Genomic DNA, 25,236 nt, shown 5'->3' with positions numbered 1-25,236 from the left:
ATTGGGAAATATGGATGGAGCTTGGACTCATGGATGGGGATATGAGGCTCCTCACAGTATGGGATGGGGGGCTGAAAATAGGGTTAGCAGGACACTGGCTGGAGGCTTCCATGTTGTTCTGGTTGTAAACGTTAGCGACGACCTCTCCACGGGACAGGACAGGGATGAGGGCTGTGTGTAGGGAAGCTCAGATGAGGCCCAGATGTTGGAGTCAGAGGTGGGTAGCATTTGCTTTTGGCTTCTCACTGCGGGGAAGGGAGGAAGAAGGGCTAATACCCCAAACACTGGACATAATTATCTACAATATGGTTCCATAGGATAAAGCGAGACATCATATTGTTTTTAATAAACATTTCTGTGAAGAATAGTTTTAGATTTATAGGAAAAAATTTGAAGATAGTAGAGGGTCCTTATGTACCCCACACCCAACCCCCCGCCTTTAACCTCTTACAGTAGTATGGTACATGTTACAATTAATGAACCAATATTGATACATTTTTATTAACGACAGTCCATGCTTTATTCAGATTGCTTAGTTTTCACCTAATGTTCTTCTGTTTCAGGATCACATCCAGGATACCAAGTTACATTTAGTCATCGTGTCTCCTTAGGCCCTCTTGACTATAACAGTTTCTCAAACTTTCCTTATTTTCTATATCCTAAACCTCAGTTTCCTCCTTACGTCTCTCTGTAGTCAAGCGGTATTCTGGGCCAAGAGATTCTGAGAGGACTTCCAGATTTGGGGGTGAAGTAGTGGGTGAGGTGTGTACAACTGACAGAGACTCAATGTCACTTCTGGAATACAGGTGTGGAAATGAGAAGAACTCAGGTAGATTCAGGGGTTTCGGAGAACAAAAAGAGGCCAGGAAAGAGAAAACCTATTGCTGAACGTATGCCACACCTTTGGTGTGCCTACTAACTACGGGTAATGGAAGGGTGTCGGAAAGCGATTTAAATGCTCGGTCGACAGTGACGTCACTGGACGATGCCTGATAGCGGGAGACCTTTCGAGAGCCTTTCTCCCTAAGCCCCCCGAGTCTTTGCGATGCCTCAGCTCCTAGTAGTCTTTCCCTAAAGCAGAGAAACAATGCGAGCTGACCAGCTTCGTCTCTCGTGTTCCTCGCTTAGCGTCCTCGCTAGCGGAGTCCAAGGAACTACAATTCCCAGAAGACATCGTGGCATGAGCGGTCTCTTGCTGCATACCTACTGGTTCATGTTTGTTACTCCCAGCCAATAGAAAATTAGCTCTTTGATAGGTGCCAAAATGGCGGTACCTAGGATCTAGGACTGGATTATCCGGTAGGCTTAAATTTGGGGAGGTGGTGGATGAAAAGGAAAGGGGGAATTATAGTTTTAGGGTCGGGGAAGGTGGAGGGAATGTGGGGGGGAATCTGGATTTGGGGTGGTAGTGGCTGAGGGACGCAGCCAGAGCTAAGGGCGTATTTAGGCAACCGGAACTGGCTTAACCCCTTGCTACCCATTTATTCTTCGTATTAAGCCCCTTTGACACCCTCTTCTTAGTGCTCCAGTTTAGAGAAAGTTGATTCAGGAGGGAAAAACCTGACAGGATCCCTGCTTTGCCCCTTTCTCCTTTTTCCCATTCTAGTTCTGCCTCCCTTTAATCTTTCTGTATCTTCTCCATTCCATTTAACTCTGTGCTGCACCCCCCCCCCGCCCCCCGTTCTTTTCCTCAGGATCCCCTCGCCCCTTCTCTAGCTCGACTTCACCTCAAGGCTGACCGCCACCGGCCCCGCCTCCTCAGAGTAAAATCATGAAGGTGGTGAACCTGAAGCAAGCCATTTTGCAAGCTTGGAAGGAGCGGTGGAGTGACTACCAGTGGGCGATCAACATGAAGAAATTCTTCCCCAAAGGAGCCACCTGGGACATTCTCAACCTAGCAGGTCTCTAGTGACGTAGGAAGGAAGGGTGGGAGGGCTAAACCCAGAAGTGCTGTAACCACTCAGTCGTCCTTTGTTACCCCCTTGCAGAAGCGCTACTTGAACAGGCCATGATTGGACCTTCCCCCAATCCTCTCATCCTGTCCTACCTGAAGTATGCCATTAGTTCCCAGGTAAACTCTTCCACCTATGCCAGAGAATGAGGGTTTGAAGGTAAAAGACTTGGAATACACTTCTCAGCTCACACTCTCTAGGTCAATTTGTTTGAACACATCACTTCTCCGAGCCCCAGTTTTCTTGTGAAAATAATAATACTTCATTGGTTATGATGAATAGTACAGTAACTAATTCTATCAGTAGATATTCACAGATGCTTGTATGTGCCCGACGGTGCCATAGGCTCTGGGGATTTAGCTGTGAACAAGGTCTAATCCAAGCACTCAAGGAATACAGTGGGTAATACAGGCATGTAAATAAGCAGTCAGTCACAGGATGGGACTATGATATAGCCTCGGAGAGAGTACTATGGGAGTACATAGGAGGGATACCTAATCCAGTCTGAGCAACCGGGTAGGAAGTGATGTTTAAACCAAGACGTGAGTGTTGAGTGGGAGTTAGCCAGGCAGATTGATGAGCGTGTGCAAAGCAGAGAGAAAAGCATATGCAACGGCTGGGAGACAAACATCCCATGATGTTTAGGAACTGAAAATAATGTGGTATGGCTAGAGTAGCAGTTTTGGTCTCAGGACATTTTGTATTCTTAAAAATTGAGTCTCCTACAGAGCTTTTGTTTAGACGTCTTATATCTATTCATATTTACCACTTTAAAAATGAAAGCCGAGAAATGTAAAAACTATGTATTTAAAAATAATAAAAAGTAAACCCATTATATATTAATATAAGTAAGATTTTAATGAAGAATAACCATATTTTACAAAACAAACAACAAAATTAGTGAGGAAAGTGGCATCATTTTACATTTTTGCAAATCTCTTTAATTTGGCTTAATAGAATACAGCTGAATTCTCATAGCTGCTTCTGCATTCAGTTGTTGCAGTAGGCTGTTTCAGCTGAAGTATATGAAGGAAATCTGGCCTCACACATCAGGTATTTAGTTTGAAAAGGGGAGAACATTTTAATAAGCCTTTCAGATAAATGTGGATATTCTTTGACACTTGGCATCAAGTGTCCCCTGCGTTGGCAGGCGGATTCTTAACCACTGTGCCACCAGGGAAGCCCTTCATTCTTTTTTTAAAATTGCTGAGTAGTGACTTCCCTGGTGGTCCAGCAGTAAAGAATCCACCTTACCATGCAGGGGACATGGGTTTGATCCCTGGTCAGGGAACTAAGATCCCACAAGCTGCAGGGCAACTAAGCCCGCATGCCACAACTACTGAGCTCGCACGCCTCAACTAGAGAGCCTGCATGCCGCAAACTACAGAGTCCACGGTCTCTGGAACCCGCATGCCACAACTACAGAGCCCACGCGCCTTGGAGCCTGTGCGCCACAACTAAAGAGAAAACCCACACGCCGCAACTAGAGAGAAGCCCGTGCACCCGCAACAGAAGATCCTGCATGCCTCAATAAGGATCCCGTGTGCCGCAACTAAGACCCGACGCAGCCAAAAATAAATATAAATAAATAAATAATAAATCTTAAAAAAAAAAAAGCTGAGTAGTATTCCTCAGCTGGCTCATGGTTCTTATGCTTCCTTTTTCCTCTTGGCGTCAAGTCTGCTTTCTGTGTTGGCACATATTCATCTACCTTGTTCTTTTTTTAAAATAAATTTATTTGTTATTTATTTATTTATTTTTGGCTGCGTCGGATCTTCATTGCTGTGTGCTGGCTTTCTCTAGTTGTGGCTAGTGGGGGCTACTCTTTGTTGCAGTGCACGGGCTTCTCAACTGTGGTGGCTTCTCGTTGTGGAGCACGGGCTCTAGGTGCACGGGCTTCAGTAGTTGTGGTGCGCGGGCTCTAGAGCACAGGCTCAGTAGTTGTGGCGCATAGGTTTAGTTGCTCTGCGGCATGTGGAATCTTCCTGGACCAGGGCTTGAACCCATGTCCCCTGCATTGGCAGGCGGATTCTTAACCCCTGTGCCACCAGGGAAGTCCCTACCTTTTTCTTTTTAACTGCTGCCTAATGTTCCATATGTAGTGTAATTTAAGTTGTTTTAAATTTTTTTACTGTTATAGTCAGTGTTTCACTGAACATTCTTGTACTTGCCTCTGTATATCTGGGACTGTTTCCCTAGGATAGATACCTAGAAATGGAATTGCTGATTTGAAGAGTGCCCACATATTAAATTACAGTAGATCCTGCAGATTGCCCTCAAAAAAAGGATTGTATCAGTTTACACCTGCCCCATAGCGCTTGATAGTATTTCCCCACACCTTTGCCAAGGTTGAATCTTTCAAGATGATTTTCTAGAGAGGCAAAAAATTACAACATGTTATAAGATGTATTTCCATGATGGTGATATTGAGCATATTTTTTCATATGTTTATTGGCTCTCTGTGTATATTGTGTGAATTACTTATGAATATCATTTGCCCATTTTTCTGTCATTAGTTTTCTTAAATTTTGTAGTAACAGCTTTATTTGAGATATAAATCACATACCATACAGTTTACCCATTTAAGGTGCACAATTCACTGGTTTTTAGTATATTTAGAATTGTGCAAGCATCACCACAGTCAATTTAGAACATTTTCATCACTCCAAGAATTCTTACTGATTTTTAAGTCTTTTAGTGTATTCTATCTTGTAATCATTGTCTGTTTTTTATGTTTTAAATTTTCTATCACTTTTTTACTTTATCATTTTATTTTTTTAGCATGCAGAATCTTATTTATTTATTTATTTATTTATTTTTTATTTTATTTATTTATTTATTTTTTTTGCGTTATGCGGGGCTCTCACTGTTGTGGCCTCTCCCGTTGCGGAGTGCAGGCTCCGGATGCGCAGGCTCAGCAGCCATGGCTCACGGGCCCAGCTGCTCCGCGGCATGTGGGATCTTCCCAGACCGGGGCATGAACCCGTGTCCCCTGCATCGGCAGGCGGACTCTCAACCACTGCGCCACCAGGGAAGCCCCAAGAATCTTATTTATTTATTTTGGCTGCACCGCGTGCCTTGCAGGATCTTAGTTACCCAACCAGGCATTGAACCCAGGCCCTCGGCAGTGAAAGCATGGAGTCCTAACCACTGGACTACCAGGGAATTCCCCAGAATTTTATTTTTTATTTTATTTTATTTTTTTGCGGTATACGGGCCTCTCACTGCTGTGGCCTCTCCCATTGCGGAGCACAGGCTCCGGACGTGCAGGCTCAGCGGCCATGGCTCACAGGCCTAGCCGCTCCGCGGCATGTGGGATCTTCCCGGACCGGGACACGAACCTGTGTCCACTGCATCGGCAGGCGGACTCTCAACCACTGCGCCACCAGGGAAGCCCTATTTTATTATTAATTTTTAAAATATTTATTTATTTGGCTGCATCGGGTCTTAGCTGCGGCACACAGGATCTTCGTTGTGGGCGTGGACTTCTCTCTAGTTCAGGCTCACGGGCTCTAGAGCGCACGGCCTTAGTTGCCCCGTGGTATGTGGGATCTTAGTTCCCTGACCAGGGATCGAACCTGCATCCCCTGCATCGGAAGGCGGATTCTTGACCATTGGACCATCAGGGAGGTCCCTCCCCAGAATTTTAAATATGTATTTGTTGTCAGATTTAACCATTTTTTCCTCTATATGGCTTTTGTCTTGCATAAGGGCTTCCCTGCTCCAAGGATCAAAATATAGTCTTTAATTCCTGCCAACACTTCACTTTGTTTAATCCATTTAAAACTTATTCTGGTGTGAGGAAGAGATCCAAATTTATTTATTTTTCCAAATAGATGGACAATTGGCTCAACTGCCTTTATTGAATAGGCCATTCTTTATCATATCTTAAATTCTCTTACAGACTAGTGTCTATTTCTTGACATTCTAGTATATTTCATTGACATATTTGTCTTTTCTTGTATCAGTACTTTACTGTTTTAATTACTATACCTTTATAGTATGTTTGATATCTTGTTAGGGAAGTGTTCCCTTAGTTGTTTTATTTTTCAAAAATTTCTTGGCTATTTTCAGGCATTTTCTTTTCCAGACAGATTTTAGACTCAACTTAAGTTCCTTAAAAAGGCCTTTTGCATTTTGATTGGGGTTTCCTTGACTTTGTGGATTTGTGGGATTTGTGGATCAATTTTAGAAAGATCACTCTGATTGCAATTTGAAGAATGAGTTGGAGGGAGGTAAGACAGAAAGCAGGGAGACAGTTTTTCTGTAAAGGACCAGATAGTAAAGGCTTTCAGCTTAGCAGGCTGTATGGTCTCTGTTAGCAGGCCTATAATGTGTAGGCGATCTAGAAGTAAGTGGACATGGCTGTGTCCTGATGCAGCTTTATTTACAAAAAAGGTGATGAGCCAGATTTAGCTTGCGAGCTGTTGTTTTCCAGCCCCTGATTTCGGCTGTTGCAGTGATTCAGGTAAGAGATGATACTAACATAAACTTGAGAAGCGGCAGCAGAAAAAAAAGATGAATTCAAGAACAAATTAGGAAGTGGCATTGCGAGGACTTGGTGGTTACCTGGATGAAAGGTGTGAGGGAGAGGGAGAAGTCAAGGCCAGTGTCTAGGTGTCTGGTTTGGACATCTGGATGGCTGATGGGATCGTAAGGAGACGGTGGGAGAAGAGCAGGACTGTTGTTAGCATTGCAGGTGAGGGGTGGAGATGCCTTGTTTGATTCTGGCCTTGTTTCGTGGAAAGCGCCTGTGTGGGCTGTCAAAGAGAAGACACTCAGTAGGCAGTAGAACATCGATGTCTGGGACTCAGGAGGAGAGGTCAGGGCTGGAGCTACGGTTTAGGAGTTGTCAGCCGCAGGTGGTAATTGAAGCTATGGGCACGGATGAGATTTACCCAGAGAGAGCGTGCAGACGGAGCAAAGAAGTGACCCAAGCCATGTTTCTAAGGAACCAGTCACATTTAAGGAACACACATAGGAAAAGAATTCCTCATAGGAGTCTGAAAAGAAGGGGCCAATGAGGAGAGAAGGAAAACAAGGGAGTGTGGTATCAAGAAAAGCCCAGGGGGGACTTCCCTGGCAGTCCAGTGGTTAAGACTCCGTGCTTCCAATGCAGGGGCCGGGGGTTCGATCCCTGGTGGGGGAACTAAGATTCAGCATGCCTCAAGGCGTGGCCCAAAAAAAGAAAAGCCCAGGGAGGAGAGGACCGAAGGATGAGGAGGTGTTTCCTGGTGTGAGATGCTGCTGAGAGGTCAGCGAGATCAGAACTGAGAAGTGTCCATGGGGTTTAACAAGTTTGTTGATGAGCTTAATGAGAGATTTCATGCGGTGGGAAGGACAGAAGTGATTGGAGTGGGTCGCACTGTGAATGGAAGGTGGGGAGGTGGAGTGCAGAGAACTCCTGTGACGGTGAGGAGAGCGTGGTGGTTAATTGGAAGTATAGGGCCTGCGGGAGTTTCTTTTAAGAAGAGAAGCATCTTGAGATGCGTAGACTGGTGGCAAAGGCAGGAGAGAGGAAGAGGCTGAAGTACCAGTGAGTGAGAAATAAATATATTTGCAAGACCTCCCTGACTTGTAACGTGCTGTATGCAAGATTAGTAATGTATTCTTCCCTCCGAGTCAAGACCTCCCTGACTTGTAACGTGCTGTATGCAAGATTAGTAATGTATTCTTCCCTCCGAGTCAAGACCTCCATGACTTGTAACGTGCTGTATGCAAAAGTAGTAATTTATTCTTCCCTCCGAGTCAAGAGGCTCTTTGGTCCAGTGCTGTGCGTGTAGAGGGCACTTAGGAGTAGTTGAAGGCGTCGAATATGAAGAAGAGAAGGGAGATTAGAGAGCAGCTGCAGGGTCTCTCTGGGCTGGCCAGGTGGGCCCTGGGCTGCGTCAGTGGGCTCCAGCCTCGGGGGCTGGTGGTAGTTTAGAGCTTCTACGTTGATCGATACAGTAGGACTGAGATAAGTTATAAGTCCTGCTGTGAAAAAACAGTTCACCATGTGGAAAGTATTTTTGGTCTTTAGAGTAGGGGGCTTTATTGATACTGTTAGCAGAAATTCACTGAACACAATTCTGAATTTGGAGACGATAAATTCATGGTAACTCACAGCATCCCTTAGAACATACAGAATTGGGGCTTCCTCTTGTGGTAGTTTGGGGTCAGTTTCTAGTGGAAACATCCAGCTCCCCCTTCCGGTTGGTATCCAACAAGGTTCAGTTCACTTCCAAGCTCTTGCTATGGGGACATCAGTTATTAATAAACAAACACTCGCCTGGAATGTTATGGTCATCCTGCCAGGCAGGCTCCCAACTTTCTGGTCCCTGTCAGACACCAGCTAGTGCTTCACAGCATGACCCGCTGAGAGTGGCACTAAACGCTAATTGTGTATTTAAGTCCTCTGTGTGTTTTGTTCCTCTTTATCCAAGAATACTGGTTAAAAAATGTCTGAACAGAGAGCAGCCTGTTCATGTGAGGGAGAAATTATACATGGAAGGCATTGCCAAGCATGTAAAATTTGCCATACTGAGTCATTGAGGGTGACTTAGCTTTCTTCTTCTTTTTTTAAAATTTATTTATTGTTTTTGGCTGCGTTGGGTCTTTGTTGCTGTGCGCGGGCTTTCTCTAGTTGCAGTGAGCGGGGGCTACTCTTCCTTGCGGTGCACGGGCTTCTCATTGCAGTGGCTTCTCCTGCTGCGGAGCACGGGCTCTAGGTGCACAGGCTTCAGTAGTTGTGGCTCGCGGGCTTCAGTAGTTGTGGCTCGCGGGCTCTAGAGCATAGGCTCAGTTGTTGTGGTGCACGGGCTTAGTTGCTCCGCGGCATGTGAGATCTTCCTGGATCAGGGCTCGAACCTGTGTCCCCTGCATTGGCAGGTGGATTCTTAACCACTGCGCCACCAGGGAAGCCCTAGGTTTCTTCTTAAATCTTTGGAAATTTCTTTTCCTCTAGTGAAGACAACCTATGAGGCAGGTGATTATCCTGACAGTTTCTGGCATTGTATTCTGCTTTTTATTTTGGTATATTTTGCCACTGATTTTGAGTATAGAGTTGTAACTATTTTCTATAGTATTATTCATGTTTGATCAGCATGCTATAATTATTTTTTTAAAATATGACAACTTAAAAGCTCTCTGTAAGGTTTGATTTCATTCAGGACAGATTATTTCTTTTGAACTACATCTCCAATCTTATAATGGTGATAATAGGTTCTACTAATAGAAATTTGTGTTTAAGGTAAAATTTTTTCAGAATGCTAGTTACTAGAATTCATCAAACCAAAGCAGTCCTACTATGTGGTAGGCCCCAGACTAGGTTCTAGGGAAACATATAAATTTAACACTATTTCTGTCTCAGGGATCTTGCTGTTCAGATGGCATTTTGCAAAATGTGTTTTGCAGATACTAGTTAAGTGAGATTCCTTGGTCAAATAAATTGGAAAAATATTGCTTGCTTCATCTCCAGTGATCTCAGAGAGTCTCATTGTAAACAAGTATATTATTATGGGTAAGAGCAGTCCTATACTAAAGAAATCTCTTTACTAAAAGAACCCTTAAAAAAAGCTCTTTGTACATGTTTATTTCAGGGTTTCTCAAATTCATATCACACAGAAGCTCTGTGTATGTGTGTGCATGTGTAAAAGTTTTTAACATCTTGAGGACCCTTTGGAACAGCATCCCCCAATAGAACTTTCTATAGTGATAAAAATGTTCTATATCTGTGCTGTCCAGTACAGCAGCCACTAGCCCCATGTGGCTGTTGAGCACCTGAAATGTGGTTACTATGACTAAGGAATTGAATTTTTAATGTTATTTAACTTTAGTTTAAACTTAAACAGCCATATGGGGCTAGTGGCTTCCCTGTCGGACAGTGCACCTTTGGAAGCTACTTTGAGAAATATTGATCAAAAGGTGTGTTTTACTGATTCATTCTACAAACATTAACAAGTTGATGGTGGTCACTGAGTAAAAGCACCCTTGTCTTTTTTTTTTTTAACATCTTTATTGGAGTATAATTGCTTTACAACATTGTGTTAGTTTCTGCTGTATAACAAAGTGAATCAGCTATATGTATACATATATCCCCATAACTCCTCCCTCTTGCGTCTCCCTCCCACCTTCCCTAAGCACCCTTGTCTTCAAGGAGCTCCTAGTTTGGTGGGGGCAGCAGGTACCCACTGTGTAATGATGGGTCTAAGAGGATTACTTAGAGCACCGAGAAAGGATTTCAGCTTTGGGTGGTGTCCTGGAGTTGTCTTAGAGAATGAGTGTGTGTATTGAAATTCACTTCCTATTTCAAAGTGGAGTTACCACCTATTCATTGCAGGAACAGGTCGTATGTCTCCAGTTCTTGTCCAGATAAAATCACCCTTGGTAGGAGTTGCAGGAGGAGAGTAACATGACCTCACTCATGTCCATTCTTCTGCCCACCAGCAGTCAAACCTTGTACTATACGGTGGACAGTGTGTGGCCCCTTTGAATACCCCCAAATCATCTTCTTTTTTTTTTTTGGCGGTACGCGGGCCTCTCACCGTTGTGGCCCCTCCCTCTACGGAGCACAGGCTCCGGACCTGCAGGCTCCGCGGCCATGGCTCACGGGCCCAGCCGCTCCGCGGCATGTGGGATCTTCCCAGACCGGGGCACGAACCCACGTCCCCTGCATCGGCAGGCGGACTCTCAACCACTGCGCCACCAGGGAAGCCCCCCAAATCATCTTCTTAGTGGGTTTATGCTGGTGCTGTCAATCATAGTTTGATGGAAGCAGGGATGGACACAGTGCCTGGTGTTACGGCCTCTGGGCTTGTGGAAGGCCTCTTGAAGGGGTTGAGATTTTAGGAGCAACTTTAAGTGTCTGTTTTGTTCCTCTCAGACACCAGTTGTCTGAACTTTATCTTTCTTCCTTCCCTCCAGATGGTGTCCTACTCCTCCGTCCTCACAGCTATCAGTAAGGTATGACCATAGCCACTCACAGGCTAGATGGGGGATGGAGGGACAGAGATACGGTAGTGACAGATGGGGCCCCACCTCCTTGACTGCTCTGATCGAGTGACCTCTGTGGCTGGGCAGGCAGCACAGCATGCCTCTGGCTGGCACGGCTGCCTTCCATTAGAGGGAGGGGGATCCTAGGAAGTGGGCACTGGCCATCAGGAGCGCATTTCCAATGTTGAAAGGCTGCCGAGTCTGAAACCTGGGGTTGGAGGAAAGATGAGCAGGACTCCTGAATGCGCCAGCTGCCTCATGTTTGAGACTGGGGTGTGACTGGGACACCCCGTCGCATCGCCGCTGTTCTCTCCACAGTTTGATGACTTCTCCCGGGACCTGTGTGTCCAGGCTTTGCTGGATATCATGGACATGTTTTGTGACCGACTGAGGTAATGGCGGGGATGAGGAGCTCACCGCCTTCCAGCATTATCTTAGCGTAAAGGAGAAGCTCCCGGCATACAGGCTCAGGCCACCTCTGTCGGTTCCCACACTTCTTCCCACCTGCTTGTCTGCACCCGCCCATCCGCATCCTTTTCTACTTACTCCCTTAGGACTAAAGTGCCTCTTCTCTATTTGGAGTAGCTCATTTGAAATCTTATCCAGTGAAAGCCAGCAGGGCAGTCTTCCCCAGGACTTTGCAAGCTTCCCAACTTTCTTCCCTAGTAAGGGAGCGCCAGGCACTCTGGGGAACATGGGTGTGGGTCGGATTTCAGCCTTTGGATCGAAGACAGAGTTTGCATCCTTTCCCGGTAGCTGTCACGGCAAAGCGGAGGAGTGCATCGGGCTGTGCCGGGCCCTTCTCAGCGCCCTCCACTGGCTGCTGCGCTGCACCGCAGCCTCTGCAGAGCGGCTCCGGGAGGGGCTGGAGGCCGGCACCCCAGCGGCTGGTGAGAAGCAGCTTGCCATGTGCCTGCAGCGCCTGGAGAAGACCCTCAGCAGCACCAAGAACCGGGCCCTGCTCCACATCGCCAAACTAGAGGAGGCCTGTATGTCCCCTGGTTCCCTGAGCCCCACCCGTCACTGCTCCCATAGCCGGTTCTTTAATTGAGAGGGGAGAGGCAGGATGCCATCCCACTTTTTTCCAGGAGGATCTGAAATCATCCCACTTCCTTTTTTTTCTCCCCATAAGCATTGCATACATCCCAGGGACTTGGGCAGGGTGGCACCCGAGCCAATCAACCAACAGGTATTTACTGAGCATTATTGTATGCCCAGCACTGTGCCAGGTGCTGGGGGTGGGGGCGGGGGGCTACCGAACGGGCATGTGGCAGGGTCCCTGCCCTCAACAAGTGTACATGCTAGTGGGGAGCAAGGCTAGTACATAATATACATGGAAAAAACTAGAGGACAAGACAAGCACACCATCCATTCGCTGTGTTTGTCTCCATGTTACTCATCTGAATGCAAATAACTTTTGTGTTTGAGTGCTGCCTAAAACATCCCTTTAAATGCAGTGCCTGCCTGCTGCCAGGCCTGTTGAGCCATACACCTCTCGAATCAAGTGCAGATGTTAAATGTTGGAACCCTCCAGAGCCCGGGATCAGACAGATCACCTGGTGGGAGGGAGACGGGTATTTCTGGACATGGGGCCTGAAGGCCACGGTCTTGCTGATGAGGCTTGGGACTACCTAAGGATCTCTTGTTCTCCTGTAACGAGAATGCTGGAATGGGTGACACCCAGGTCTTTAGGACCTGGTTGAAGACCTTGTTATAGGATTAGTATATTTATTACTTCTCAGAATATGGTTATGGGCTATGAAAAGTCCAGAAAGATGATCACTGTGTAAAAATGGGCTGTGTTGACAGTTTGTCTATTTTGAGCGCTTGACAAATGTTTATTGGCTGAAACATGAATGAATTTTTAACTTAATTTGATTGGATCTCAGGTCTTATCTTTTTGTGTTTTTTTTCCCCTCTGCTACGTGGAGGTTAATGGGCTAGTTGGTGCCCTTATTCATCACTTGACCCTCTGGAAGTGTAACTAGGATAAGTGACTTAGAAGTGCCCAACTCTGTGGTATAGACCATGAGTTCAGGCATTTAGGAGTAAGAGGTCAGTGGGTTGGACCAGTTGGGTAAGTTGTTAAAGGAGCTGGGTCTTGAACATAGACTCGCAGGACAGTGAGAGTGTGAGGGGAGAAGGTGAGTAGGAGGGGCTTTGCAGAGGGGAGGACAGCGAGAGCAAAGGCCCAGACAGGGAGCGGGTGAGCACAGAAGGCTGTTTAGGAATCCAGCTTGGCTGGGGTGGAGAGCGGTGGCCGCTTGCAAGGCTGGCCCACTCTCGAAATGATCTGTGGTCACCACCCTGTTCTGGCCACTGGACTGCAAGCCCCTGGGCCTTTCTCTGTCACTGCCTGTCTTCTGCCGTACCTAGTTTCTGAAGTCAGCTGTGGGCGACCCCTAAGGAATCGGGCTTCATCAGTGGTGCTCACCCCCCTTCTGGAAACAGTGCATGCCGCCCTCAGGCCCCTAGCCTCCAGGCCATCCTCGGGGGAAGCCTCCCTGCGTGGTTTTCGTGGGCCCAGGGGGCGCCAGGTCAAGGCGTTTGGGGCCAGTCTCTCTCTCTCTCTCTGCTCCCCGTGATTCTCTGCGTTTTCTTTTCTCTGCCAGCCTCCTGGACTGCTATCGAGCATTGTCTCTTGAAGCTTGGGGAGATCCTGGCCAACCTCAGCAACCCGCAGCTCCGGAGCCAGGCTGAGCAGTGTGGCGCGCTCATTAGGAGGTACCTGCTCCCAGGGTGATCCGGTGAAGGGAGAGCAGAAAGGCCCGGGTACGGGAGGGAAGACGTGGCCTCGGGCCCTGACCTCTCTACTCTCACCTCCTCTCTGACTCTCCCTCACCCCCCGCACACTTGTCCCCTCTGTGTCCCCTCAGCATCCCCACCATGCTGTCTGTGCACTCTGAGCAGCTGCACAAGACTGGCTTCCCCACAGTCCACGCGGTGGTCCTGCTTGAGGGCACCATGAACCTGACCGGCGAGACACAGCCCCTGGTGGAGCAGCTGATGATGGTGAAACGCATGCAGGTGGGAGGCCAGGGCTGCTTCTCTGTCCCCGGGGCGGCAGGGAGGGTTCTTCTGGTCTTTCAAGGGAGAAATAGGGTTTCTCCTAATTCGTGGTGGAACGTGCATGGTTCTGTCAGGTGGAATGGTTCTGCCGTGTCACCTGCTGTCCCTGGTCCTTGCACAAGAGTCGGGGAGGTGCCTGTGCTGCCGTCCTGTGACCCACTGACCCCCGGGGCTCAGGAGACGGGAGGGGGGTGGGCACCCTCTTATGCTCTCCCTTGGGTCTTCCCACAGCATATCCCCACCCCGCTCTTTGTCCTGGAGATCTGGAAAGCCTGCTTCGTGGGCCTCATCGAGTCTCCTGAGGGCACGGGGGAGCTCAAGTGGACAGCTTTCACTTTCCTCAAGGTACCTGGGACGTGGGAGCCACAGAGAGCCAGTCTCAGAATGGTTCTCAGGAAGAGCGGAGACACCCTGGCCCTTTGCCCCGCATTTCTCCCCACTGACTTCATGCCCAGCTTGCCAGGTCCCCCAGCACAAGTTGCCCTGATTTTCCCTGAAGGTCCCAGGCTGTTCAGCCTGCTTGGCAGGCCTCTGCCATGTCTTGGCCCACAGGTGCTGGGAGCTTGGTCATCAGCCATGTTGGCACGGGGCAGCTCCAGGAGCCCACTTTCACTTAGAGCATTTCCTTGTTGAGCCACGGCAGTGAGGGGTTCCTGGGCCCTGCAGGCTGAGGGCAGCGGGCGCATGGGTAGATGTCAGCTTTCTCATTTGGCTCTTTGAGTGCTTTCACTTCCAGGGCAGGAGTGTTCCTGTCTCAACCCAGAGCAGGGGGACGGAAGGGATGCCTTTCGTTCTGGGTGAAAGAGAGAAGAAATTGAGCTTCCTGTTTTTCCTCCTGCCTCACCCTCTAGATTCCACAGGTTTTGGTGAAGTTGAAGAAATACTCCCATGGGGACAAGGTAAGTTAAAGAAATGAGATGGGGAGTTGGCATGGGAACAGGTGAATCCTTGTTACAGCTCTGGAGAAACAAGGGCAAGGGAAGGGTCACTTGGCCCTCCCTGGGCGGTAGTGCGTTCTTGTGCTGGGGAGGGCTGGAAGCGGGGGTTATCCCCTGAGCATCTGTGGGCATCCACGCACAGAAGGCAGCCAGGCTGCTCCGGAGGCAAGGGTGCCCGAGATGACCAGGGCCGAGATGGCAGGGAGCAGTGATGCCCCATATTGTCCTCGTCCAGTCGCTGGAAGCCAGCAGTGGGCACGGCCGACCTGTAGGCTGTTGTACCCAGCAGGGTGCCTTTGTGAGCCCACATCACGGGCCGTGGGTGAAGCGGAGGACCTGGAAGCCAGGTGGCAGTTTCTGTCTCTTCGCAGGACTTTACCGAGGATGTCAATTCTGCTTTTGAGTTCCTGCTGAAGCTCACACCCTTGCTGGACAAAGCTGACCAGCGCTGCAAGTATGAGGTCCCCGGCTCACCTCGCTGAACTGGAAGGAGTTACGGCTCTTCCCCTGCTCCTTGTGCCAGATCAGCACCAGGGGACCGGCTCCTTGTTCCTCCCCTCGGCAGGGGCAGGAGGCTGCGGCCCCGTGGTTGCCGAGTGCCCAAGCCCCTCTGCCTTCCCTCAGGCACTCAAAATGTCCTTCACCCTAAAGGAGGGGGGATGTTGGGCAGGGCCTCACGGCTCCCCCTCAGTAACCCCTGCAGTATGCCTAGGCCCCCCATCATCTTTTTCCCTCACAGCTGTGACTGTACAAATTTCCTACTCCAAGAATGTAGCAAGCAGGGGCTTCTGTCTGAAGCCAGTACGAACAACCTCATGGCCAAGCGGTAAGGATGAGCTCCCGGGCTGGCCCAAGGGCCCCTTGACCACCCGCCTCACGTCCAGACTGGGCTGCTGGGTGCCTTTTCCCTCCTGTCGAGGGTTTGAGTGTGGGTGACGGGAACCACACCTAGGGTTACCAGGGACAGGAGACACTGATTTCTCCAGACCAGGGTTTTGCATTGTTAGGGCTTTAACTCTCGCCCTCCTTTGTGATCGAAGTAGAAATTGTAAAACTTCCTTCAGTCTTAAATGAACTTTCTAAACAGATGTAATGACTAGAGACGATTTGAAGCAATTGCGATACTGGATGCACTTTCATAAGCATCCCCCGAGCCCCCTGGTGCTTATGTGCTTCGCGCCTTCTCTGTGCCTCTGCTTCTGGGCCTGGACTAAGGAGCGTGTCAGGAATTCATCTCTGTTCCCTTACCTTCTCTTGTGGACACAGCAAAGCAGACCGGGAGCACGCACCCCAGCTGAAATCAGATGAAAATGCCAACATCCAGCCCAACCCCGGGCTGATCCTCCGCGCGGAGCCCACCGTCACCAACATCCTCAAAGTGAGTGTGCTGTTCCCTTGCCACCAGGGGCACACCTTCCCTCTTTCCAGTTTCCCTCTTCTTCCAGATAAGTAAATAGGCCACGGACCTCTCTCTCTTCTGGTTACTTTGGAAATAGAGAAAGGGGGAAGGTGAGGGAAGCGCCCCTGGAAACAAGAGTTTGTTGAGCTTCACTGGTCAGCCAGGCGCTGTGGTGGGTGTGGAAACAGCGCTGAATCGCACAGCAGAGACCTCGCCCATCCTGACTCCAGCACCATCGTCCCAGTTTAGTCGAGAGGAATGGATCGGAGAGCAGAGAATTTAAGGAACGGATTTCCAGATTGGAGTCAGATGTCGATTAAATGGCAGGTCCTGGTATCCCGTTTAATGGAGACATGCAGAGAGAGAAACTGTGGCTAGGCTATATCTGGGGGGGTCTTCAGTGTTCTTCAGGACTTGATTTCCTGTCTTGTCCCCAGACAATGGATGCAGACCACTCCAAGTCCCCGGAGGGGCTGCTAGGAGTCCTGGGCCACATGCTGTCTGGGAAGAGCCTGGACTTGCTGCTGGCTGCTGCTGCGGCCACTGGGAAGCTTAAGTCCTTTGCCCGGAAATTCATCAAGTAAGGAAGCCTGAGCCCCTGACCAGGGTCTGGGAGGCATGTGTGAAGGAGGAGGTGGGGACGTCCCTGGTGGCCCAGTGGCTAAGACTCTGTGCTCCCAATGCAGGGGGCCCAGGTTCGATCCCTTGTCAGGGAACTAGATCCCACATGCTGCAACTAAGAGTTCACATGCCACAAGTAAGAGTTCACATGCCACAACTGAAAGATCCCGCATGCTGCAGTGAAGATCCCGTGTGCCGCGACTAAGACCCGGCACAGCCAAATATAAATAAATAAATATTAAAAAGAAAGAAAGCAAAAAAACAAAGGAAGAGGTGGCAGAATAAGGGTGAGGCACTGGGGTCTGAGTCTCCCCAGAGATGCCAAGGCAGAGCATCCCAGCTGGAGACCTGAGGGAAGGGCCCATTCTCTGGACAGGAAGTGCTGTTTTCAGCTGAGGATGGAGTGGAGGTGTTTGGCAAGGTGACGAGGTGTTGAACAGCAGATGTGAAGGGATTGTGTTCATACCCACTTACTAATAAGGGACTCAAATTCTGCTGACTTTTTGGATTGACCTGGAATTTGATGTATAGAATGTTGTTCCATTCAGCGAGCCATTCTCTAGGCCTTGGAAATCTTTTAAAAATAGAAAGAGTTCTTGTTTCTGTAGCAATGGTGTTCCTTTTAAGTTGAACCCATAATTCAGACGCTAGTGACCGCCTCTCTGAGTGGGCGGAGCCCCTGACCCCAGCCGCTGCCCAGCCCTTGCCCTGGTTGATGCGACCTGTCTCCATTCCTTCTGCAGTTTGAACGAATTCACGACACACCGCAGTGAAGAAAGCAGTAAGTCAGCTCCACACACCCCCAGACCCAGTGGTGCTGAAGGAGGGGTGTGGAGGCAGAGAACAGGGGAGGGAAGGGGACGCTTTTGCTCATCCTGGGGAGGCTGTGTTCTCCCCCAGGGGTGACTGACTGAAGCTTTTGGGGAGCCTTGAAAGAGGGTCATGCTGGAAAAAGCATTCTTCCCAAACCACCCTTTGTCTCTCTCCATCCCCCATTACGATTTGGTCAGGTGTTGGGGGAAAGGAGGGTTCAGGAGTCTGGTTCCAAGGAAGGGATGATGTTCCAACTGAGACTCAAGAAAAGGATTCTGAGCCTCAGAGCTTTGAAGGAGCCCCTCGGTCCCTGACCTTCCTTGAGGCAGATCCTGAGCCCCTCCCGACCCAGACAAGGCCTTTGGGCCCCTGCCCTAGGCTGGGGGTCAGCCTTTTCATCCTTCACAGCCAAGGCGGCCTCAGTTCGAGCCTTGCTCTTTGACATCTCCTTTCTCATGCTGTGCCACGTGGCCCAGACCTATGGCTCAGAGGTGAGTGACGGGGAGCAGTCACGATTGGGGCACCTGGGACAAAGGGGAAGGTAACAACCAATAACTCTCCCTGCCTCACACACCCCCTACCCCACCCCCGTCAATGTCCCAAGCCAGTTAGTTCTCCTGACTGCAGAAATCAGATGCCCCCGCCCCAAGTCAATAGATGCCCCCTTGTCATGTCCTGAATCCTTCAGTTCCACACCCACCACTAGGTGGCAGCATAGCCCCTGTCTTTCTCCCTCAGACCAATTTGTCCCCAGTTCTTCAGGCTGGGAGCGGGGGAGCCACTGGGCAGGAAACGAGGTGCAGTGTGCTGCACCTCCCCACGCCCTCCTTTCTCAGGTGATCCTGTCCGAGTCAAACACGGGAGGAGAGGTGTTCTTCTTTGAGACCTGGATGCAGACCTGCATGCCCGAGGAGGGAAAAATCCTGAACCCTGACCACCCCTGCTTCCGGCCCGACTCCACCAAAGTGGAGTCCCTGGTGGCTCTGCTCAACAACTCCTCGGAGATAAAGCTGGTGTCAGTGGCCTGGGCGCCCACTCCAAGGGTGGTGGTGCGGGTAGGGCCCAGACCCTCTCCCTCAGCCCGTCCCACGCCCCCCAGTGGTGACTTTTCTCCCATTCCCACCCTCTTGTAGGCAGATGAAGTGGCACGAGGCCTGTCTCAACATTTCGGCGGCCATCTTGGAAATCCTCAATGCCTGGGAGAATGGGGTGCTGGCCTTTGAGTCCATCCAGGTAGCCCCACCATTCCAGCAGCCTTCTCTCTTCCCTGAGACACAGAGGCAGTCTTTGGTAGCTTGTTAGATTTCATAAGAACGAAAAGGCCCTTAATCCAGGAGCCTGCGTGTGGCTCTTGATCTTTCTTGTAGTCATAGTCTTAGCTGCTCCCTCCCCCGCAGGGAACTTGGGGAAAATCAGACTTGTGGTGAAAAGAGGCGTGGAACATGGCCCTGGATCCCACTGCCGCGCTGAGCTGCCCACGGAGGCTGGGGCAAGTGGTGGCCAGGGAAGGGGAGAGGGTGACCCCATCACCCTCCCCCCCCCCCAGAAAATCACCGATAACATCAAGGGGAAGGTGTGCAGCCTGGCAGTGTGTGCTGTGGCCTGGCTTGTGGCCCACGTGCGGATGCTGGGGCTGGACGAGCGTGAGAAGTCGCTGCAGATGATCCGCCAGCTGGCAGGGCCGCTGTACAGCGAGAACACCTTGCAGTTCTACAACGAGAGGTCAGCGGCCCATCCCCTCCCTTCTGGAACTCTGCAGGTCTGTCCTGAGAAGCCAGCGCCTCCAGGAACCGCTCTCTTCCTCTTCTCTTACCTTCCCGAACATGCCGCTCACCTGCTCGCTCTCTTCCTCACTCACTCACGCTCTCAATCACGTCTTCACTCACTGACTCAGCAACGCTTAGTGTGTGTCTCTGTGCCGGGAGTGTTATTATCCAGCACCCGCTGTGTGTGCGCCAGAGCTACAGACCCCACGTGGCATTGATTCCTGCCCTCAAGGAGCTCGAGTCCTGGGCAGCTGGCTTGCCAGAACGGAATGGTTATCTTAGCTCTGTCATTCTTAAGGAACCGTGAGCCCATCTGTAGATTTTACAGGCCTTGGGCCTGCCCACCCCCTCCCTACCCTGCCCCTTCAGGCCCAGCTATCTTCTGTGCCATTTTCCTGCCTGGGCTTTTCAGGGACTTGGAGGACCTCCCTAGCGACTTCAGCTGTGTTGAGTTCAGCGGTGTTGGTTCATTTGCCCATCCCATAAGCTTTTTAAAAAAATACGGGGGGCTTCCCTGGTGGCGCAGTGGTTGAGAGTCCTCCTGCCGATGCAGGGGACGCGGGTTCGTGCCCCGGTCCGGGAAGATCCCGCGTGCCGCGGAGCGGCTGGGCCGTGAGCCGTGGCCGCTGAGCCTGCGCGTCCGGAGCCTGTGCTCCGCAACGGGAGAGGCCACAACAGTGAGAGGCCCGCGTACCGTAGGGAAAAGAAAAAGAAAAAAAGAAGTTAAAAATACATAACATAAAGTTTACCACCTTAACCAGTTTTTGTTTTTTTTTTTGCGGTACGTGGGCCTCTCACTGTTGTGGCCTCTCCCGTTGTGGAGCACAGGCTCCAGACGCACAGGCTCAGCGGCCATGGCTCACGGGCCCAGCCGCTCCGCGGCACGTGGGATCTTCCCGGACCGGGGCACGAACCTGTGCCCCCGTATCGGCAGGCGGACTCTCAACCACTGCGCCACCAGGGAAGCCCCACCTTAACCATTTTTAAGGGTACAGTTCAGTAGTGTGTTAAGTATATTCACACTGTTGTGAAACAGATATGCAGAACTTTTTCATCTTGTAAATCTGAACCTGGACCCGTTAAACAGCACCCCTTCCTGTCCTTCCCCCAGCCCCTGGCAACCACCATCCTACTTTCTGTTTCTATGAATTTGACTTCTTTAGGTACCCATGTAAGTGGAGTCATGTAGTGTTTGTCTTTTTGTGGCGGGCATATCTCACTTTGTGTAATGTCCCCAAGGTTCAACCATGTCATTGCATGTGTCAGAATTTCCTTCCTTTTTAAGGCTGGATCGTATGTATATACTACATTTTGCTTATCTTTCCCTTGGTTGATGGACACGTGGGTTTCCTTCACTTCTTGGCTTTTGTGAATAGTGCTGCTATGAACGTGGGCATGCACCAAGCGATGAGTTATGAGTGATGACCCACAAGGTAGCCATCAGGATGTCTTTTAAGAGAAGTGGCAACACTGAGCTGAAATGAGGTTGGGAGCATCGGTAAAATCCCATCTCCTCTATTCCTCCCCTCCCTCATCATCCTCCCGCAAAAGTCATGGACTGTTTTCTGTGACATAATCCATTCTAAGCACCCTGACTCCTATCTGGGAAATCTGTGGCTCCATCAGGCAGGTGGAAATAGTGGCCGTGAAAGTCATAGTGACTTTCCCAGAGCCCCCCAGTGTTCCCCGAACGGTTAGCGCTCAGGCCCAGGCCTGCATTCACTGTCAAAGACTCTTCATGAGAAAATTCCTGGGTGTATACTTATATTTGCCCAGCTACCAACGGCCGGGAAAAGTCTTGTGGGGCAGCCCTTGGGCCCCTGTCCTGGAAGTAACAGTTACTTTGGGAGGAGGCCAAGGCTGGGTGGGGAACCCCTGCAAGCACTCAGCCTAGACGGAAATGATTGTATTTATTTATGCCAGAGGATTGTCAGGGCCCAGGCCTGGGGGATGGAGGAAGTTGGAGAGAGAGTGAGAGAAAGTATGAATGAATATATTGCTAGAATGACCTGGGGGAGGCAAGTGCCCCCGCCCCCCGTAGGCTGGTGCCAGAGCAGGACTCGTGGGGTCAGGTCTCCTAGGGGTTTGCAACTTCCCCTTGTCTCCTCCCTCAGCATAGAATGGGGCTAATTCCGTAACCCGAGTCCTGGGAAGAGTTGGGCCTGCCTGTTCCTGCCCCCACCCCAGCTATTGAACCTGCTGCTGCCTGAACCACAGGCCCTCCCGCTTCCCTCCCCCCATCAGGGTGGTGATCATGAGCTCCATCCTGGAGCATATGTGTGCGGACGTGCTGCAGCAGACGGCCACACAGATCAAGTTCCCATCCACGGGCATGGACACCATGCCCTACTGGAACCTGCTGCCCCCCAAGCGACCCATCAAGGAGGTGTTGACGGACATATTTGCTAAGGTGCTGGAGAAGGGATGGGTGGACAGTCGCTCCATCCACATCTTTGACACCCTGCTGCACATGGGAGGCGTCTACTGGTTCTGCAACAACCTGATTAAGGTACTGGGGTCTGGGGTCGGGGGTGGGTGTGGGCTGGGGGGAACAGGCGTCCTCAGACCACCGGAGACAGCTGAGAAAACGCCTGACAGGACCAAGCGTGGTCTGGTCCTCTGGCTTCCCAACCCCCAGCCCAGTCGGCTGGGCTTCTCTGCGAGGCCCACTGAATGCAGAGAAGACTCCTTGGACTCCAGAGGCCGGTCCTCGCCTCGGGAGCTCCTGGGGTCTGAAGGGAGTTGCAGGACGTCATTGCCCACGTTGAGGGCCCTCAGCTCCTCGGTCCTCCTCTGCCCCGTCCTTCCAGGAGCTGTTGAAGGAGACGCGGAAGGAGCACACGCTGCGGGCGGTGGAGCTGCTGTACTCCATCTTCTGTCTGGACATGCAGCAAGTGACCCTGGTCCTGCTGGGCCACATCCTGCCTGGCCTGCTCACCGACTCCTCCAAGTGGCACAGCCTCATGGACCCCCCTGGCACTGCTCTCGCCAAGTAGGATTTTGTGGAGAGCCTTAAGTCCCCCCAGCCCGGAGTGGGGCACCCTGCCTGGGCCGCCCAGGAAGCTGGGCTGTGGGGAAGCCCTGTCGGGTGGGGCCTGATCAGCATGGGCACAGAAACCGCGTTGGGGCCTCTTTGATTTTACCCCCTTTTCCTGGACCCCTTTGCCAGGCTGGCCGTCTGGTGTGCCCTGAGTTCCTACTCTTCCCACAAGGGGCAGGCGTCCTCCCGCCAAAAGAAGAGACAGCGCGAAGACATCGAGGTAGGATAGGGGCCCCTTCCCCCGTTCATTGCCCTTGTGCTTGTTCAGCAGATGTTCACTGAGCCTCTTCTGGTAAGAGGTGCCTTCCCGGGCACAGGCAGCCAGGCATGGTCCCTGCCTCTGGGCCACTGTGTCAGGGGTGACTGTGTGGGAGGGTCTCTCCCTAGGGTAGTGGGAGGGGCGAGGAGAGGGAAGCTGACCCCCTGGAGATGCTGCCTGCGGCCCATGGGGGCTTGACTCTGAACTGAGCTCCAGGCCTGGAAGATCAGGGGATGCAGCTGTGGGTAACAGTGGCTCTCCTGCCCCCCAGGATTACATCAGCCTCTTCCCCTTGGATGACATGCAGCCCTCGAAGCTGATGCGACTGCTGAGCTCCAACGAGGAAGATGCAAATATCCTTTCGAGTCCCAGTGAGTGTGTGGACAGGGGCCGGGCGGGCTGTCTCCTCTCCCGGGAACTCACTCCTTCTGAGAGCTGCTCTGCATCTCGCTGGCTGGTCAGAGAGGCTGTGGGAGGAGTCTGCCCCAGTCTGTCCCCTGCAGCTGCTCTGTTTCCTATCCTCGAGCGACCAAAGGTTGCTGTGGATCACTCCCTCAGAGCTGAGGCTCTTCTGCCCAGATCCCGTCCCAGCCCGGGGTGCATAGTTGACCCTTCCCCACTCCTCATGGCAGTGAGTTCACTGCCTTGGGCACAGTCTGTGCCACCGACTCACGGCTCTGACCTTCCTTCCCCTAGCGCAGGCCCCGAGACCTGGAGCAGGCCTGGGCTGGTACTTGGGACTGCTCCCCACTCCTCCTGCCTGGAGAGCACCCCAACTCCACCTGCTTCCCTAGATGTCATCGCCTCTCCCTGCTAAGGGCTCTTACGTGGCATTTAATTTTTCCTGTTTCCAGAGATTTCTCCTGAGCCTAGAAGTTTCCCTGAGGTCTTTTAGGGACTAGGGGGCCAATGGTGCACTTGAACAGAGGAAAGATGCTATGACCTTTGGCTAGTTACTTAGCAAATCTTAGTCTCAGCTTCCTGGTCTGTAAAATGGAGGATTAGCGGTTTCAGCCACATGCAGCCCTCAGATTGGCACCTGGCGGTGCTGACCGGATGGTAGTTCTTCTCTCTTACCTGCTTGTGGGGAAGCCTGTATTTGGGACCCGTGTGACTGGACCCAAGCATCTTCCCCGGCCGGGCCCTCCACCCCCGACAGTGAGGGCTCCCGTGGGCGGCACGTCGGAACGCAGGAGGCCGTTTGCTCAGTGCCCCTCGCTTGCCCCACAGCGGACCGGTCCATGAGCAGCAACCTGTCAGCTTCCCAGCTACACACGGTTAACATGAGAGACCCGCTGAACCGAGTCCTGGGTGAGGCCTCCCAGCCCCGCTCCCCACCCTCCTCCCCTCTGCCCTCCGTCCCCCCTGATTGCCAGCTCTCCTGTCTCCCCCAGGCCCCCATCTCGTCCCTCTCTGGCTCGCCCCCAGCTTTCCTTTGTACCTTCTCTTTTTGATGTCCCCATGTGGGGGGACACCCTTAGCACTTCTTTCTTCTCCCAGAACCTGACCTCTTCCCAAACCCTTCTCATGGAGTTCTTCTCCTTCCCCCCGCCACCCTTTCCTCACAGCCAACCTGTTCCTGCTCATTTCCTCCATCCTGGGCTCTCGGACCGCCGGCCCCCACACGCAGTTTGCGCAGTGGTTCATGGAGGGCTGCGTGGACTGCCTGGAACAGGGCGGCCGAGGTAGCATCCTGCAGTTCATGCCCTTTACCACCGTGAGTGCCGCGCCCCGGGCCGCTGGCCCACCCTCCAGCTCAGAGCGGGGCAGCACGTCGCAGGAGAGCTTGGGGTCCGGCGGCCAGGAGGGAGGGCTCCTTCCTCCTGGACGTCACACCCACCATTACCTTGCTGAGCAGCTGTCTGTCTGTCTGACAGGTATCGGAACTGGTGAAGGTGTCAGTCATGTCCAGCCCCAAGGTGGTTCTGGCCATCACGGACCTCAGCCTGCCCCTGGGCCGCCAGGTGGCCGCCAAAGCCATTGCCGCCCTCTGAGGGGCTTGGAGTGACCGCAGGGCCTGGCAGGGAGGGTCCCAGCCCCGGGCGCCTCAGAAAAGGACGTGTGCAAAGATGAGACATCATTGCTCATATCCACATGATGTAACCGCCCTCGGTCGGTTTCCAGATCTTTCCCCTGTTCCTGACTTCTGACCTCTAAGACGGCTCCCAGTTTCTTTCATAATTTCCTTTCCCACTGCCGGCACCTGATGCGTGTGAGCAGCCTGGTTCCTTGACTCCGGGCGGTCTCACTGCAGCCCTCCTGCCCGACCCCTGTGCGTGCCTCCCCAGGAGTGGATTTACCTCCGGGGAACTTTACAGGTGCAGGGTATGTGTGTATATATGTATATTATCTCTTTTTACACGGGTGTGTTCACCTCGGCTGGCTTGTAAATAAAGACCTCATGGA

At 51.5% G+C, this 25,236-nt stretch overlaps 1 protein-coding gene across 4 annotated transcripts; it reads left to right on the top strand.

Moving 5' to 3' along the window:
• Positions 1–564: 564 nt before the first annotated feature.
• MED24 (mediator complex subunit 24) lies at positions 565–25,236 on the top strand. 4 transcript variants are annotated; one of them, XM_082604477.1, is made up of 26 exons: positions 565–1,299; positions 1,695–1,901; positions 1,989–2,071; positions 10,857–10,895; positions 11,244–11,317; positions 11,682–11,914; positions 13,538–13,649; positions 13,802–13,952; positions 14,226–14,339; positions 14,846–14,893; positions 15,304–15,386; positions 15,672–15,758; positions 16,199–16,310; positions 16,769–16,911; positions 17,696–17,733; positions 18,144–18,256; positions 18,602–18,780; positions 18,899–18,998; positions 19,312–19,487; positions 21,776–22,040; positions 22,342–22,523; positions 22,701–22,791; positions 23,102–23,201; positions 24,061–24,141; positions 24,399–24,515; positions 24,708–25,236. In XM_082604477.1, exons 2-26 carry the CDS (start codon positions 1,772–1,774, stop codon positions 24,836–24,838), a joined length of 2,982 nt encoding a protein of 993 aa, XP_082460603.1. In that variant the 5' UTR covers positions 565–1,299; positions 1,695–1,771; the 3' UTR covers positions 24,839–25,236. The 4 variants fall into 4 exon arrangements, with proteins under 4 accessions (XP_082460603.1, XP_082460602.1, XP_082460604.1 ...); XM_082604476.1 differs by having other exon boundaries at positions 569–1,299; positions 24,399–24,547; XM_082604478.1 differs by having other exon boundaries at positions 571–1,299; positions 18,174–18,256; positions 24,399–24,547.

Source organism: Mesoplodon mirus (genome assembly GCF_964341445.2).
Source record: "Mesoplodon mirus genome assembly, chromosome: 18".
Classification (NCBI taxonomy): domain Eukaryota; kingdom Metazoa; phylum Chordata; class Mammalia; order Artiodactyla; family Ziphiidae; genus Mesoplodon; species Mesoplodon mirus.
This window is presented reverse-complemented; position numbering and strand designations above follow the sequence as displayed.